This window comes from Sinocyclocheilus rhinocerous, unplaced genomic scaffold (genome assembly GCF_001515625.1).
Source record: "Sinocyclocheilus rhinocerous isolate Xijiao unplaced genomic scaffold, SAMN03320098_v1.1 scaffold1764, whole genome shotgun sequence".
Taxonomy (NCBI): domain Eukaryota; kingdom Metazoa; phylum Chordata; class Actinopteri; order Cypriniformes; family Cyprinidae; genus Sinocyclocheilus; species Sinocyclocheilus rhinocerous.
Genome location: NW_015642520.1, coordinates 315,190 through 333,034, shown reverse-complemented (window position 1 = coordinate 333,034; position 17,845 = coordinate 315,190). Strand labels below are relative to the sequence as shown.

Below are 17,845 nucleotides of genomic sequence, written 5' to 3'. Positions count from 1 at the left end.
TCAGGAAGGAGTCTTGGAGCAACCTGCGTTTGATGGCACCCGTAGAGTCTGACATCAGAAGTTTACAGTTTAGTGATGGTGCCTGGGGGACTCGCCCCACCCTCCGGCTAATTGGCCGTCTTAGCAGAGTTAAATCACTGTTGGAGTACCAAACTCTGCTTCTTTCCACACACTTTCATCTCGCACCCCTCGTTTCGAGGAGCTGAAAGGATGCTCACCAGCCCAGAGATAATTCTCTCCTCTCTGCCTGGAGTCCGTCCATCTCTCTGTGGAGGAAGTGTATAGAAGACACTCCAACCACAGGCGGTGTTCTGAACCATTGCCGCTTGTTACTGGGATGTGCCATCAACCTGTTGGCAATGAGCTTGTTCCTGGACACAGACACCAGACTTGCGAAAAAGTAGGTTTTCTGAGACTTTCAGGTGTTACGAAACTAAGATCAAATACGTCCTACTGACTTCCCTATAGCGATTGTGGTGTTAGGGTATTTCACAGCTTCTTTGTTCATCTCTCCAGCAAGAGTTTTTGGCTTCCGTCTGCTGTTTCCTTGCACTGATCTCAACATCAAAGACACAAAGATCTCTTGATTCAGAACCAACCAACTGAAATAACAACAGTTTAAAATAATAAAAAAGGCTTTTACTGTCCCCAGAGCTTAAATCCATGAGTAGTCTGTAAATACTTGTTCTTTCTCAGTCTCACACTTACTCTGTTGTTGGCCTTCATAGAGACAGGACTGAGCAGATTAACATCCTCTCTAGGAAGCTGCATCTCTAAATTAATCCTCTGGAAAGCACCACCTCTGCAAATACAGCTAAAACGATACTTAAATTTGAAAGATTTTTTTTTTCAGGGCTGAAAAATCATAGAAAGTAATACATTTTACTATAGTGGATGTACAATTTTTTTTTTAGGTTCATAGGCTAGAAATTGGTCTCAGATAAAGTTAAACTTGTTCAAAGGTCATAGTGATCACTGGTTTCTGAGTGAATTCTCTTCTGAGGCAGTGCTTTTCAATGAATCCAGTAAATCATTCCATTGATTTATTAGCAAGTCATTTTTTAAAATTATCCAGTAATCCTGCATGATTGGAAAGGTCATGGAAAAGTCATTGGTCAAAAAGTTTGGGAAGCCTACAACTAGATAAGCTAATAAATCTTGACTAATAGTTGGTGGACAGTGACTCAGCGAGTTGACCCGTCTTGTGTGGTTCTCAAGTGACTGTGACCTCACAGAGAAATGCTTATTTACACTACCTACTTCTTTATAAATCTAACTGTATGGAATTATATAAATGTACACAAGAATATTGATACAGTGACCTAAAGTTTTGATGCAATATTGTTGAAAAAAAGAATCACAATATATCAATATGCACTATACATTTTTTTAATGTTTTTGAAAGAAGCCTCTTATGGTCACCAAGGCTGCATTTATTTGATAATAAATGCAGTAAAACAATATTATTGTGAAACATTAGTTTAAGAGAACTGTTCTGTATTTTAATAAATCAATTTAAAAATAGTAATTTATTCCTGTGATGGTAAAGTTGAATTTTCAGCAGCCATTGCTTCGGTCTTCAGTGTCACATGACCCTTCATTAATTATTTTAATATGATGATTCAGTGCTCAAGAATAAAAATTATTAATTCATTTTAAAAAAATTCCCCAAAGCTTTTTAAAGAATTATGTAGCATTTGATGTTTACTAAGAATGGTAACAGGAGTTTTTATGCATTCGACTATTTCCGTTTTATTGTCAGCTGTATTTAGGTCTCTATAAAGAAATTAAATTTTCTTAAATTGAGACATCGGCTGTAAACTCTGTAAAGCAGGTTTGGGTTTGAGTGCTTTTTTCATTTCTATTCTGACTGTACATTCACAAACATTAACAGACAATATATCCTGTGACTTTCTCTTCATTCTCTCGCATCGATCTTCAATCTCAGTAAAGGAAAAACCTGATTTACAGGAATAATCTGATTTATGAGAACAGATATGAGTTCTTGTGCAGTACTGCTTGTTGGACATCATGGTTTATGATGTGAACAATTGAGACCACTTTATTTACAGCTAGACATTAAGATTTTATTGACGATAGCTTGAATGATGCGTCTCCTTTCTGCTCTTTTCCTGTAGATCACTGTGAGATGCTAAGCGGCTGTCCAGACGATGAGCCAATGACCCCGGGTGACGAAGGTTTGGATGCTGCAGTAGATGACACCCTCCTGGAGACCAGCCCTATCCAGTCCCCCTTGCAGGTTTTTGCAGGAATGGGCGGCTTGGCGCTCATCGCAGAGAGACTTCCCATGCTGTACCCCGACGTTATCCAGCAGGTCAGTATATCTGCAAGCTGGCTCTCTGTACAAAATCAAATTCTACCGCATAGGTAATTTTTTGTAGTTTCACTCCATTTCTGCTTCATAAGCCCTTACGTGCTTGTTCGGTGACTATGAACTCAGGTTATGTCAGCATTTCTGTTCATTTGCGTGCCCTCTGAGTCTGTTTGTCCGGATCGTTCTGTGCAGGTCAGTGCCCCAGTGGTGTCATCCACCACACAGGAGAAGCCAAAGGACAGCGATCAGTTTGAGTGGGTCACCATAGAGCAGTCCGGGGAGCTCGTTTACGAGGCACCCGAGACCATCGCAGCCGAGCCTCCGCCCATCAAATCCTCCGTTCAGACCATGTCGCCCATCCCTGCCCATTCACTGGCGGCATTTGGCCTGTTTCTGCGGCTGCCAGGATATGCTGAGGTTCTACTGAAAGAGAGGAAGCACGCGCAGTGTCTGCTCAGACTAGTGCTGGGTGTCACAGATGATGGAGAAGGAAGTAAGTATCGCTCAAGTACAAGAAGCACTACTTCTGAATTTGTTTACAGTTTAGTAATCAATTTTGTTAATATTAAGTGAATCCAGGTTTTTTGGCAATAGACGGCTATTTCTTAATCACTGTGTGTTGTTCATATATCCATTAGCCGTGTGTGCGTGAGAGAGAGAGATTATTGATTGAAACAGAGCAGACTGATGTGGAACACTGTTTTTTGATTACCTCATCAGCAACCCCTGCATATGTGTCCGCCATCATCCGCTTAAGTCACTGTCTCAAGAGACCCTTCAGACTCACCTCTCATATTAAACAGGCTATTTATTTGATAAAAAAAAAACAATACAATTCAGTAATATTTTTAAATATTATAGCAATTTATAATTACTGTTTTCTATTTGAATATATTTTAAAATATATTTATTCCTGTGGTGGTGGCAAAGTTGAATTTTCAGCAGCCATTACTCCAGTCTTCAGTGTCACATGATCCTTCAGAAATCATTCTAATATGCTCATTTGGTGCTCAAGAAACAGTTCTTATAATTATCAGTGTTGAAATCTGCTTAATATTTTTGTGGAAACCATGATTGCTTTGATGAATTGAAAGTTCAAAAGAACAGCATTTATTTGAAATAAAAAACATCTGTAACATTATAAATGTCTTAATTGACACATTTGATCAGTTTAATGTATCCTTGCTGAATAAAAGTATTAATTTCTTTTTTCAAAAAAAAAAAAAAGATTGACTTCAAACTTTTGAACAGTATTATATCCATTCACTTGGATGATTCCATCCCTGTCCTAAACCTTATTGAGCTGCCCACTTTGGGAAAATTCCAAACAGTAGGTAGCAAAATTACACTTTATTAGAATTATTTATTAGGTGACTTTTGGCCCAAATCAGGCAGTATTGCATGTGTGCTTTGTCGGTAAGGCAATCCCAGAATGCATTGCAAAACTTTTTCATCCAAAATGGAAAATTAGTAATGTCTTATAAAAACATTTTATTCAATACTGAAAAGTATTCATGTGAATTAACAATTTCACATACTATGTTTGCTATTATTTATTAGCTTAGCAACATGTTACAGTGTTTCCCATACATTGATTTATTTGTGGCGGCCCGCCACAATATCAATACTGACCGCCACAAATAGATTTTTTCTAAATGCTTTGATTTTGTTGAATAAACATGAGCCCTGCACGTTTCAAATTCAAAACGTGGCGCGGGTGTGTAAGAATGTATCTTTGAAGGGAACTGACTGTCAAGTTTGAAAAGTTTCAATGTCATTTTAATTTAATCTTTCCTATAATGACTGATAAAGTAGCGTTTATGAGCGGAGCGCTGCTTTGTTTACAGCCGTTACTTGGGGAAACCGCTATTTCTGCCACTCCTAAAGCCACTCCTGCTGGCAGAGAATGAATGTGCATTTTCAATAAGCCCATCTGCTGTTTTATATATAGCCTGTATTTCCCTCAGGGGAAGTGCCGCCACACATAGTGTAAGTCTGTGGGAAACACTGTGTTAAAGCTGCAGTCCGTAAGTTTTGCCTCTGTCATCATCTCTGTTTAAAAACCTGCAATTGCAGCTGTTTGCGGAATTATCTTCTTTGCGTGGGTTGTGCTCCGGCTCGGCTCCAGCGCGGATGAATGTAATATTTTGAGGAGTATGTGTGTGGCAGTCAGTCACCGCACCGGTGTGGATATTTACTGTACTTCGCAATCACAGATTCTAGCCTACGTCTTGAAATATATGACCCAAATAGACTTGTGCCGGTATTCAGCACATTTAAAACTGGAATATAATTAAATTTCATTCACATGTGTTTCATAAACGCATAATCCTTTCTGGATTACAATCCGCCATCAAAATGATAAATTTAATTATTCCAGCTGCTGTGAGAAAAGGTTATAAACGATCCACCACCTGCAGGATCCTCACATGCGATAGCCTAGTAGCCGGGACAACTTCTTTGTTTACAGACGTGACGTAATGACACAGCGGCATGCTTGAATTTCCCGCAAAAACCTACCCGTACCACTCAAATTAGAAAACATTATTATAAGCTAACCGTTGTGAAACAGGCTAAAGTAAGGCGATAGTTTTGAACACTGGCTGGTTATGTATTTGCTCAAATATTGATTTTGGATCATTTTTAACCAAAAAAAGTTACCGACTGCAGCTTTAACATGGGACTTTAATGGAATCTACCATTTGAGTGTTTGCATAGTCTCTTCAGCACCTCAGATGAGGAAACTCTTTTGGTGTGGTTCTTGTGATTGACCTTTAACTAGCGTGCTAACCATGAAGGGCATTTCAGTGAAGCAGCTCATTAGAGTTTTAAATAGAGCTACTGCATATATGGAGATCTGATACTCTATGATCCATCTAAAACCCTAGCATAACCACCGATACTAGTTCAGAGAGACTCTCACATGTCCACACAAACCCTCAGCTGAGAATCAAACTTCTGTAATGGCTGTTATACATAAACACCCTACAGGCAGATACACACAACTCTGCATTTGCTTTACGGGAAGCATTGATTGGATTACTGCGCGGTTGCTTCATCGATTGGTTTAATTGAGCCTCCATTGACTGCCAACTGTGTATTTCTGTCAGTCTGGACTGTTGATTGGTCAACTGATTGCTTGATGTATTGGTAGACTGGTTAAGTTTGTTATGGAGTGCTAGAGAAAATGATATTTTGATTGTTGAAGGTAGGTTTTTCTCATCTAGAAATGACTTCTCATTCTCTCCATCTATCTATCTTCCTCAAGGTCACATCCTGCAGTCTCCCTCTGCTAACGTTCTACCCACGTTGCCCTTCCACGTGCTCCGGTCCTTGTTCAGCTCGACTCCCCTCACTACGGATGACGGGCTGCTGTTGAGGCGTATGGCTCTTGAGATCGGTGCCATCCACCTCATCCTGGCCTGCCTATCTGCCCTCAGTCATCATGCTCCCAGAGTGCCCAGCGGCAGTGCCAACTCCAGTGAGGTCAGTGTTAACCCACACACCCTTTATATGCCATTCGGTCCACAAAAATCTTTGTCAACCATTAGAACATTAGAATGTAACCACACATATTTACATGTCAAAGCTTTCAGCTTTCAGCAAACTAAAGACTGACTGAACTGTACTGGTACACAGAGTTTAGCATGGTTCAACCAAAATTTAAATTCTATATGACTTTTATTCCTCCTTGTGTCAGGAACAGAAAGCAATTAAGTAGTTTCATGCATACAATCTTCCTCTTAAACTTCACGAGAGAAATAGTAATGCCTGATTTGTGAATTAATCGTTCTTTTGAGTTAAATATTTTCATTGATTCAGTTCACAGAACCGGCGTGAATAATTCATTCACAATCTCAGTTTCAGTGATTCAGATTAAAATTATAAGTGGACTTCGGGGTAAAATATAATGATAAAAAATGGTACTTAACTGCTGTGTTCAGATAATTTGTGAGTGTGTGTGCAGGGGAAGGAAAAGACACTCCTGTAAAGACCTTAATGGAGATGTTTCTCAGACTCAGACATGTCATTTTATTGATGACTGTAGTAGCCACTCTTTACAGACTGCTGAAGGGCTCTTTATTCAGAGCCCTTGACTTAATGAGGAGAGGTGTGTGTGTGAGAGAGGGAGAGAACAACCACTCACTCAGGTGTACTGTAATCCTATTAAAACAGAAGGTATAGAGAGGAGTTGGACAGCTCTTTTAGTCATTACGTGATTATGAGGAGTTTCACACGGCTGAAATGAAAGTGTCTTCACAAAGGACAACTCCAGCGCAATCATAATGAGAAAATAATGAAAAAAACGACCATCATCATCAGACCTCCAATACTAAAGCAAATGACTTTTTCATAAAAATCAATATTCAGCCCTCAGACAGGTTTTATTAAAATCAATTTTTTAAATTCCAGTTTTTAAGAGAAAAAAAGGGTATAAATGATACTCTGTGCAGGGCGGTGTGTGTGTGAATTTATCGTTTGGTGAGGAGTGGGTTCAGGGCTGAGGATTTGAACAGTGGCCAGTGGCCTGTCAGAATCATAATGGGCGTCCTTGGGGCGGCAGAAGTATTGGCAGAGCAAATATTAAACCTGCTCACTCTCAGCCAAAGAAGAGCACTGCAGTCAACGCATATTTATTCTGCTCTTTCTTTCACTCTCCTATTTATCCCTCCTTCAGTATTTTCACTAAAGATCTTTGCACAGTCAAAGAATGAATGTTTGTGATACTCAAGCTGGTTTGAGTCCAGCATGCAACCATTTCTCTATTTTCCTCCACGCTACCTCCAATAATATCATGTGATCCAAAGTAAAGTACACACTATGGAATGTCAACTGGTTATTGGAGTGTTGCATTATAGGAAATGCACCACTCTTCTTTTTACCGTGATACTAGCTTGTTATTCATTTGATGCACAGCTTCTGACCTCATTGTTTCCCCTCATAATGTTGTGACATGCTGTCAGTCTTTAGAGCAAGCAGTAAATTTCAGCAGGGTGTCACGTCTGGAACAATCAATGTCAAAAACCAGAGTGACAAAGTGTGTGTGGAAGAGAAGGACTTGGAAATGCATCCTCCTGTCCTGTCTTTCAATCTCTCTTTTTTTTTTTGAAAGAAAGAAATTAATATTTTTATTCAGCAAGGATGTTTTACATTGATCAAAATTGACAGTAAATACATTTATAATGTTAATGATGTCCACAAAAATATTAAGCAGCACAGCTGTTTTCAACACTGATAATAATCAATCAAATCAGCATATTGGAATGATTTCTGAAAGATCATGTGATACGGAAGCTTGCAATAATGGCTGTTGAAAATTCAGCTTTAAAATATATTAAAACAGAAAACTGTTGTTTTAAATTTGTAATATTATATCACAATTTTACAATTTTTCCTTACATTTTGATCAAATAAATGCAGCCTTGGTGAGCATAGGAGACTTGAAGAATGATGAATGATTGGCTAAGATGTTAGCCAATCAGAGTTCATTAACATGTTAGAGTACAGTAGAGCAAACCTATTGATGTCAGAGACTTTCAGTTTTCATGTACTACTAAATTGTGACTGTTTTGATGAATGACCTGAGAGGATGAGAGAAAAAGGGTTAAAAGATCAACTGTGATACCTACAGTTGAGTTTGTGTTTGTGCTGCAGCCGCAGGTCTCCAGCGGGCATGTCGGTGGTACCACAGAGGAACAGCAGCTGTACTGGGCCAAAGGAACAGGCTTTGGGACAGGCTCCACTGCGTCAGGCTGGGATGTCGAGCAGGCTCTGACCAAACAACGTCTGGAGGAGGAACACGTTACCTGCCTCTTACAGGTGTGTGTGCATGGAAGTAATGCAAGTGAGATTTAGATTTTACACCTGCTTGGATATGTGAGGGTACATACTGTGTCTCTGACAGGTTTTGGCGAGCTATATCAACCCATCAGGCTGCATAGGATCTGGTGAGACCCTCTCAGGAGAGGTCAGAGGTCACAGCAGCTCACTGTTGCCATCTGTCCTGCAGGAACTGCTCAGCCAGTCCTGTCTCATCCCTGCCATGTCTTCATACTTACGCAATGACTCAGGTAGGACACGTGGCACACGTGGGATGTGCTCTGTGCTTTACTGTTTGCAAAATGAAAATGAACACAACTTTTAAGGTGGTTAATGATGATGCGGTGTATCATCATACGTTCTACCCTGTGCCTCATTGTGTATGGAGACAGCAGGTGGAGCCCCTGTCTCTTCTGAGTGGTCTCTCTATCTCTCTTTGCCTTTGTCAACCATGTTTTTGTTCTCAGGCATTAAAGGGATAGTTCACCCATTTGCTCATTCCAATGTTGTTCCAGTCCTGTGTTTTGGAGGAATTCTTATGCTACATAAAGAAACTGAATAAGAATAACAAAAAGCACAATCAAAGTATCATTGAAGTAGTTCACATGACTCTATATACTATATTCCAAGAGTTCTAAAGCCATATGATAGCTTTGTCTGAGAAACAGACTGAAATGTGCTTCGCTCAGTCACTTTACTTTGCATGTTTCTGCAATGTTCGATTCCTGACCAAATCAGTCTTTTAAATCAAATCTGTTCAATGAATCTTTTGATCCAGTTCACAAAACTGTGTGAATGATTCTTTCATAAATCAGACTGATTAGGTTCTGAAGTTCAACTCACTGACTCGATCCAGTAGCACAGTTAACAGCCGAATGGAGGGGAGGAATATTAGTGCATAACAGCCTGTTTATCACGTTAAAGGCTGGAATACACTACACGGCTTTTGTCTCGATTTCCAGTCTCGAAGAGTCTGTGCTATTTGTTCAAATTCAGACCTGGGCTCTCATTTATCAACAGTGCGTACGCACAGATGTGTGCGTAATGAGTGCGTAAGAACAGTTTCACGCAAAGTGTGGGATCTACCAACTTAAGCGTAGAAATGTGTGTAAATATAAGCACACCTCTGAGCATGCTTGCGCAGAGAATCTAGTGGTAGAATAGCGACACTACACATAAAAAGCATTTAAGTGTGTCACAGTATGCATTAAGCAATCCACATATGTCCTGTGTTTCCTTTAATTATAAAACATTCCATTTATCATTTGTCTAGTTTTAAACAGACAAGTTGTGTAACTGCTGTCAAACCCTATAGAGGACAGCTGTGACAAATGTTTGTCTCAGACTGTGCAATGGCTTATCTTGCGTTATTTGAAAACTTGGCAAAAAATGCGCTCTGCAGAGAACACGTTTTCAAAGACCGCGCTGAGAGTGAGAGCACAGAACGGCTTCTCAGTCAGTACAGCTTTCTTACCCATGATTTCGGTGAGGACACATACATTCACGTGATTTATAAAGGGAGGTGTTGTCACCATATATGGTTCATTGGAGGCGTTTCCGAATGCAAATGACCGTGAACGTGAACGAGCATGGTACTTACGCACATGTGGGATTTATCAACAATGATTGCTTACTCATGTGCGTAAGAACTGCGTGCGCACGTTTGATAAATACGGATTTTCTTGTACTTAGGCACATTCTAAATTTCATTCGTAGGACAAAATATAGAACCTTTTCTACGCACTGTTGATAAATGAGGGCCCTGGTCTGCAGATTTTAAGCAGTCGGAGTTGACAGATTTCATAGAAAATTGCATAGTGTATAATGGGCACAATTTTTTTTAGCTTCAGACTTTTATTTTATCCAGCAGAGGACATCAAACATTTTGATATTTTGAGCTCACATTGTTTTCATTTGTCATGTTTCAGATGTTTCTGTGGAAGTGTATTGTGTTTGGAATGACTTTAAAAATCTGTTAGTGTGTGATCCTCAATCATTTACTGCATGATGCCCAGTTTTTCTCTGCAACCATTAGCAAAGTCACAAGTATATGATGCCTGGTGTTTTAAAATCTGTGCAGGTTTTAAAAATTGTGCAGTGTATTCCAGCCTTGAAGTTATTGTATGACTTCATAAGACCTTGAGTATTGAACACTGGTCCTACTGACCACCATTAAAAAACTTTTATGGTTGTTTTGTATCTATTTAAAAAAAAAAATTGAATTTTTTTTTCTTTTTGAATTTGTGGTTTAAGAATTTTCAAAAGTCAAAATATTGCCTGTAGTATCTCAATTAATATGAACTAATCAAACTCAGTATTTCCTTTGTTTTAATAGCCTTGAACAAACACTGCTTTGTTGATTTACGGAACCAGACAGTGGTGTTTGTTTGTGTTGTACCTGCAGTGTGTGTGTGTGCGCTGTGAGTGTTTATTTCTCTCCGGCTTAATTAAATAAGCGCAGATAAAACGATGAGTGTAGTAATTAGCTCTAGATATCAGCTGGAGGTTTCAACCCTACATTGGCATGGTGTGTGTGTGTGACTCAAATCAACGAGAACAACATACACACACACACACACAAACATTCTCTCTAAACACACTCAACCAGCAGGGGGAGCAGCAGTTGGTCAATCTCATGAACAACTGAGCCAATAAAAGATTGAGAGAAACACACACCATGTTAAGGAGTGTGTGTTTTGAGCCCTGAGATCCTTAGATGTCTCTGTGGTAGTGAAACAGGAAATAAGCGTCTCCGAACAGCCCTGCTGTAATAACGCCCGATCCACCTGATGAACACGAGGGAGAGGAGATGAGAAGAGATGGACTACTGCTTCCAAAAAGCATTAAGAAACAGCCAAGGGGCAAATAACAAAGAGTACAAGATTACAGTGTAGAGCACTTTGTGTATATGGACAGCCACAAGCACTTATTTTCATTCAGGAAGTGAGGTCTGTTCTGGCTCATACAGGTTCTAGCAGTCTGTCCAAACTCTCATCGTCTCTCGCTCCCTATCCGGCACGTTCATTTAATACCTTCTCTCAAAGATTGTTATACTCCTTCCTTTCTCTCCCCCCAGAGGGGTCATCAAACCCGTTGCTTCTCTCGACTCCATCACCTCTTAGGCATATTTTTACGTAACCTTCTGGTAATCTAATGGCAATACTGTTGATGAATATTGCAGGAATTCTTTTTTGCATTGCTTTTCGGTTTGAAAAATTCAATAATTATGATTTATGTGAAGATTTTGAAGGGGGGGGGGCGGGCAGAGAGTGTTGTAATTGTGTGAAATGGGCCTTTTACACTTCGGTTTGGAACTAAACAACAAAAAAATGCCAACGTGAACTATTTAAGAAAATGCATCTTACAGTAGTCAGAAGAGAAAAAGGTGCCGAATTTGCTCTCTCTCAACTATGAAGGCAATATTGAAAGGTGATATTTTTTAAAGAAATTAATACTTTTATTCAGCAAGAATGCATTAAATTGATTGAAAGTGACATTTATTATGTTACAGAGGATTCCTGTTTTAAATAAATGCTGTTCTTTTGATCGTTTTTTTATTCATCAAAGATTCTTGAAAAACATTACCTTTTCTAGCATCTAACAGTTCTAGTTGACTTTCTGATTTGACCTGATTGACTTTCATTGTATGGATCCTCAAGTTGTTTTTTTAAACAATTGATTTGTTGTTTAGTCATATCCATTCATTTAGAATGCTAGCTAACTGATAAATAAAACAAGAAAATCATCATTTATCATTATTTTTGTGTACAAAGTTCAAGCATATGTGTTAATTCAGGTCTGTAGGACATGCAGTTGCTCTGTGTTGTTTATTTCCGTTTACTTCATAGTCCCTTGAAAGCTGTTTTCATTACAGGGATATCACACTCGCCTACGCACGGCACCCCTGACATATGCTGTAAGGCTCATGTTCGCGTGTGTTTGAAACAGTGCTGAGTAGGGCAGGTTTTTGAGGTGCTAGAGTCTTTTCCCTGAGTGTACATAGAAATTATCACAGTGTTCTCTCGTTCCTCTCTTCTTTCACCCCCTCAATATGGCTCCCTGTTCACTCCATCTCTTTTATTTATCTAGTGGTCTGCCTACGGAGACATTTTAAGGCATCATTGCTGTGCTTTTGAAGTTAAGACGTTTGAAAAAGGTAGGGACTTTAATTATGCCACCTCGTTTTAGCTGAATTCAAAGGAGCTGTTGATTACATCCTTTGCAGAGAAGGCAATCCCAGAATGCATTGAGATGCACCCCGAATTTAATTCAAGATGCCGGACGAGACGAGAGCTGTTGATCAGTATTGTGCGAGTTGTGTAATTTTATCCTTATTAGAATATCACGGTCTTAGCTCAGCAACTTTATATTGTCAGTCTCTGTTGTCTCCAAAGTTATCATTTGTAGCCTATGTAGAGTGTTCCAAATCAGTCACTTAAGAAGCTTCATGATGGCTAGGATGCTGCCTATGTAGGAAGAGAAGCAGGTTTGGAACAGAGCTCCTGTACAAAAGGTGGTAAAGGCAATGCTTTGTCTTTAGTCTGTGTGTCTCTGTGTTGATATATTGGCCTGCGAAGAGTGGATATGCGAATAAAGCAGTTGTGATTCATGTCTTTGATCACCGTGTCACGTGAAAAAATCACGTGGGTGGCTTACACAGGACTGTTGACCCCAGGAAACGCATATCCCCCTGCATTATGCCTGCAAGCTGTATCTGAACTGAATCATAAGTTCCTTATTCATACGTGTGTGTCAGGAGGCCATGTCCATCAAAATGCTGGAAGTGCGTTATTTCTATTATTCTGAGGTTTGGTGAAGCTCTTAGGATTGGCAAAAGTGGCTCTACTGGGTGCTTCTTGCAGGTGTAGAGGGTTTAATTTAATCTTGAGAAAGGTTTTACGCTGATTTTAGTTTTGGTATAGAGGGTTTACTCTTTTCTAAGTACGTTTACACATACAGTTATAATTGAGCGACAGCAGGTTTTTTGTAGTCAAGCTACATGTCTTTATCCCTCTGTCCAATGTTGAATTGAATATTTGAAGGGGTAAATATGCATCACCTCAATTAGGGCTGCACGATAAATCGCATGCGATATTTAACGCGCGTCTTGTCAGAAAACCGGTTCTGTAATCAGCGGTAAATCTCCATCACGTGCGTGCTTTCACATTGAGCAGCATTAACTACACAGAGCCTTTGTTCACAGACGAGCTGCGCAAAAAATCGCGCGAATATGAACGTGGTTTTGCGCAGCTCATCAGTGAACAACGGCTCTGTGTAGTTAATGCTGCTCAATGTGAAAGCCCGCACGTGATGGAGATTTACCGCTGATTACAGAACCGGCTTTACTGATAAGATGCGCGTTAAATATCGCATGCGATTTATCGTGCAGCCCTAACCTCAATTGCTTATTGCCTTGTAGTCTAATTAATGTGTGTGCATCCTGGAGAAAAATAGCAACAATCATAATATCAAGGTTTGTTAGACTTTAAAAAAAAAAAAAGATATGGTTTCAGTCAGTCGTTTATGTAACATTTTTAAAGAGGCCAATTATTGTTTTAGTCAAACTGAAAATGAACTTTTAGATTGCATGAAAACATACTTCCTGACCTAAGAACTGGTTTAGAGGCTTAACACTAATCTGAGAGCTGGTGTATAGGGTTCACACTGATCTGAGTGCAGGTAAAGTGGTTTTACTCTGGTCTGAGAGCTGGTTTACACAAAGCCGTTGTGGTGATTTGTATTTGATGATAAGGCCTGCAGGTGCATGCTGATTTACAGCACAGGCCTTTATTACAGCAGTGCCCTGTGGCTTTGGAATTTATTGAGGGACCTGAGACTAAGCGTAAAGCCCTGCTAACATTTACGCAGGCAGATTTTTCTGAGCACATTTCAGTGTGACGTATCGCAACACACTCATATGGAGGGCAAACACACTCACACAGAAACACAACCCTTTTCTTGGGGGGAAAAATCAATCACATGCACACATTTTCAAGCGTGCTTAGATTGGTTGATGTGTGTGAGTTGGAGGCTGTTTGAGCACATTCTGAAGCCTCATTCTCATGCATGAAGCTCCCATCAACCATTTCTACCACTCTTTATCACATGTGACAGGAAACTGACCTCTGCGTTCTCAAAGGGCTTAAAAACACCTCTATCACCGCTGGGACAAACAGATGAAAATAGCGAAGCTTAGTAACCATCTCTCCCTCAACCTCCTCCTCGCTTTTTCCCTTTTCACAAGTGTATGTTATTTTACCTGCCTGTCTTTACGGTGCGCTGAGCTCTACTAACACTCAAAACCCCAAATGCATGACTCACACCCATTGACGTGCAGGGCAGCACATACGTGATTGGTCAACTCTGGTCTTCTTGAAACAAGCTAAAGCATTTTTTTCCCACACATGTACATCATTCACAACATCCCGATCCATAGAATATAATTTTATTGATTAGATTCCCTATGGCACAATACATTTAGTATGTAATCATGTATCAATCAATACAAAAGCGTTTTCCTTTGCACAGAAACAACGTGTCTGACACCGCACTCAAATCAGACAGAAAACACACACACTCATATTTGACTGTTTATCTTCCCACCACCAGTCAGAAAGGAGGAGGAACTGAAGTGAAAAAGTGTCCAAATGTCACCAAACTGCCTGTTCCCACAAGGTCCAGCTTTTCGAGAGAGGGTTTACACAGATTTTTGGCTTGGTATAGACTGTTTGCTCTTCTGTAAGTATGTTTACATGTAGCCTACATTTATAATTAAGCAACAGCAGGTTTTTTGTGGTCTTGCTACAGTCTTTATCCCCTTGTCCAATGCATAACTGAATATTTAAAGAGGTAAATACATGTCACCTCAATCTTTTGGTGCAAAAGGCAGTTGTATTCTGATTAATATGAAAAACAGAATGGTACAATTTCAGTCAGCCGTTTATATGACAAAAAGGCTAATTATTGACTGAAAATGAACTTTTAAAGTATATGCAAACATGATCTAAGAACTGGTTTAGAGGGTTTAAACTAATCTGAGAGCTGGTGTAAAGTGTTCATACTGATCTGAGTGCAGGTAGAGAGGTTTTCCTCTGGTCTGAGAGCTGGTTTACACTGAGCCGTTGTAGTGGGGATTTGTATTTGATGATAAGCCCTGCAGGTACATGCTGATTTACAGCGCAGGCCTTTATTACAGCAGTGCCCTGTGGCTTTGGAATTTATTGAGGGACCTGAGACTATGCGTAAAGCCCTGCTAACATTTCCGCAGGCAGATTTTTCAGAACACATTTCAGTGTGACGTATCTTAACACACTCCGATAGAGGGCAAACACACTCACACAGAAACACAACCCCTTTCTTGCCAAAAAAAATAAATCAATCAATCACATGCACACATTTTCAGGCTTGTTGGTGTTGGTTGGTGTGTGTGTGAGTTGGAGGCTGTTTAGAGCACATTCACATGCATGAAGCTCCCATCAACCAATTTTACCACTCTCTATCACATGTGACAGGAAACTGACCTCTGCGTACTCAAAAGGCTTAAAAACACCTCCGTCACCACTGGGAAAGACAGATGAAAATATTGAAGCTTAGTAACCATCTCTGCCCCAACCTCCTCCTCCTCCCTTTTTCCCTTTTCACAACTGTTTGTTATTTTACCTGCCTGTCTTTATGGTTCGCTAAGCTCTACTAACACTCAAAAACCCAAATGCATGACTCACACCCAAAGATGTGCAGGGCAGCACATACATGATTGGTCAACTCTGGTCTTGTTGAAACAAGACCATCTGATACAGCTAAAGCATTTTTCTCACACATGCATGCCATTCACAACGTCCCGATCCATAGAATATCATTTTATTGATTAGATTCCATATGGCGCACAGTACATCTAGTATGTAATCATGTATCGATACAAAAACGTTTTCCTTTGCACAGAAACAACGTGTCTGACACGGCACTCAAATCAGACAAAACACACACGCACACTCATATTTGTCTGTTTATCTTCCCGCCACCAGTCAGAAAGGAGGAGGAACTGTAGTGAAAAAGTGTCCAAATGTCACCGAACTGCCTGTTCCCACAAGGTCCAGCTTTTCGAACCTGCAGATGGGTCCCGGAGTGTCTCATTCTCTCTTTTGTTCTTAATAGAAAAATAATTCAGAATTCCAATTTTTTCGTTTTATTGCAGAACTCATTCTATTGGTGGATAAGTTTGGAAGGAGTCGTTCAGTTGCCCTATGATGTTCTTGTTTTTGACCAATAGGCCCTTTATTCGTAAGTGTGTTCTTGTCATTGAAGCCAGACAGTGCTCGATGTAATTCCCACCACCGGGGACACGTAAGGCCCATGACCACTTCCTGCAAGGGTACAAATCTGGCGTATCCAAGAATCGCTCTCCATGGGTCCAGAGATCTACATTAAACAGACGTCCATCGCATTGAGATATATATCCATAAGGGCTCAGAAGTCAAGAGCAAGCATCACTCCCCCCCGTCCTGAGCGATCCAGTGTCATCTTCCACGTTCCTCTCTGTGAGATGTCAACCCCTCTGTCATATCTCCATCAGACCCTGTCCCTCACCTCCACCTGCTCTCGACCCGTGTGGATCCTCCTTCTCACAGAGTAGTGTAGATGTAAACAAACACGATGACGAAGAGGTTCAAGAAAGTGCCAATGATACCCAGCAGGGCCAAGATGGACTCCTCTCGCTCCTCTTTACCCTCTTGCGCCCGAACCTCCTCTATACTGACGGTGGTCGTCCCCATTCTGACCCCCCCACCTCTGTCTCCAGGGTGCTTATCTGTGGAGAAACAGGAGAGCAGCATGAGACAAACAATTGACAAGATGTGGAAGCCTCTTTTGGGCCCATTCGCCCCTTACGTTCTCTGACAGCCACCAGAAGCGTTCATCCAGAGGCCAGACTAAACGCTCGGTGGAGCGGCATGGAGGGTGATATTTCCCTCTCTGCTGATTGCCCAGCTGCGAGTGTGGCGTAATGAACACAAAAGAGGATGTCTCCCCCCACCTCCGTGATGGATTTCCCCCTCAGAAAATTATATTTCCCTGCGGAGCTGCTACAACAGGGTGACTCTCGGCAGCTGTGATGATTTACTGTACGTTTAAACCTTCTCACTTGCTGTTCACCTCTGCCACGCACACTAAACAATTTCTCTTTTCTCATCCCGTCATTTCTTAGCATGTGGTTTATGGCGCCACATTCACTGGAGCACATGTAGAAGCATATGCATCCAGGTTCCTACAGCTAGGTACCAGAACATCAACCTCAATAAGCAGCCTGGGGCCAAACGTACAGCTCAGCGAAGTGGACAATGAAGCAGGTAGACCAACTGACAAATGGAAAGCAAGATGGAAAACACAGAAAGTATAGCAAGAAAACAGGGAGTCTTACCCTACGGTGTGGGAGATCTGGGGGAAGATCCAGCATGCTGTGGACTCATCACAGGAGAGGCATATCTGGGCTGGCGGCAACATGAGGGCCAGCTGGCCAAACGTCTGACGTCCACGATGCCGTAAAGGAGGAGAAAAGAGAAATTGAGAGGTGGAGAGAGAGAAAGAGGGAGAAAGAGTAGGTCTACAACAGCATCTCCTTGAGCCGTGTGCGTTACGCAGACAACAATCTCAGTCCCCAACGTCCCTCCCCTTCGCTCTCTCCCTCTCTCTCTCTCT

The 17,845-nt window shown here is 40.8% G+C and overlaps 1 protein-coding gene across 1 annotated transcript in view; it reads left to right on the top strand.

The window, feature by feature from the left end:
- LOC107755968 (baculoviral IAP repeat-containing protein 6-like) overlaps nucleotides 1-17,845 on the top strand; it is a 110,430-nt gene that overhangs the window by 54,917 nt on the left and 37,668 nt on the right. Inside the window, exons 58-62 of the mRNA XM_016572932.1 lie at nucleotides 2,139-2,335; nucleotides 2,528-2,828; nucleotides 5,604-5,821; nucleotides 7,991-8,155; nucleotides 8,241-8,406. Of these exons, the coding sequence (XP_016428418.1) occupies nucleotides 2,139-2,335; nucleotides 2,528-2,828; nucleotides 5,604-5,821; nucleotides 7,991-8,155; nucleotides 8,241-8,406 (1,047 nt within the window). The remainder of the gene's footprint in view (nucleotides 1-2,138; nucleotides 2,336-2,527; nucleotides 2,829-5,603; nucleotides 5,822-7,990; nucleotides 8,156-8,240; nucleotides 8,407-17,845) is intronic.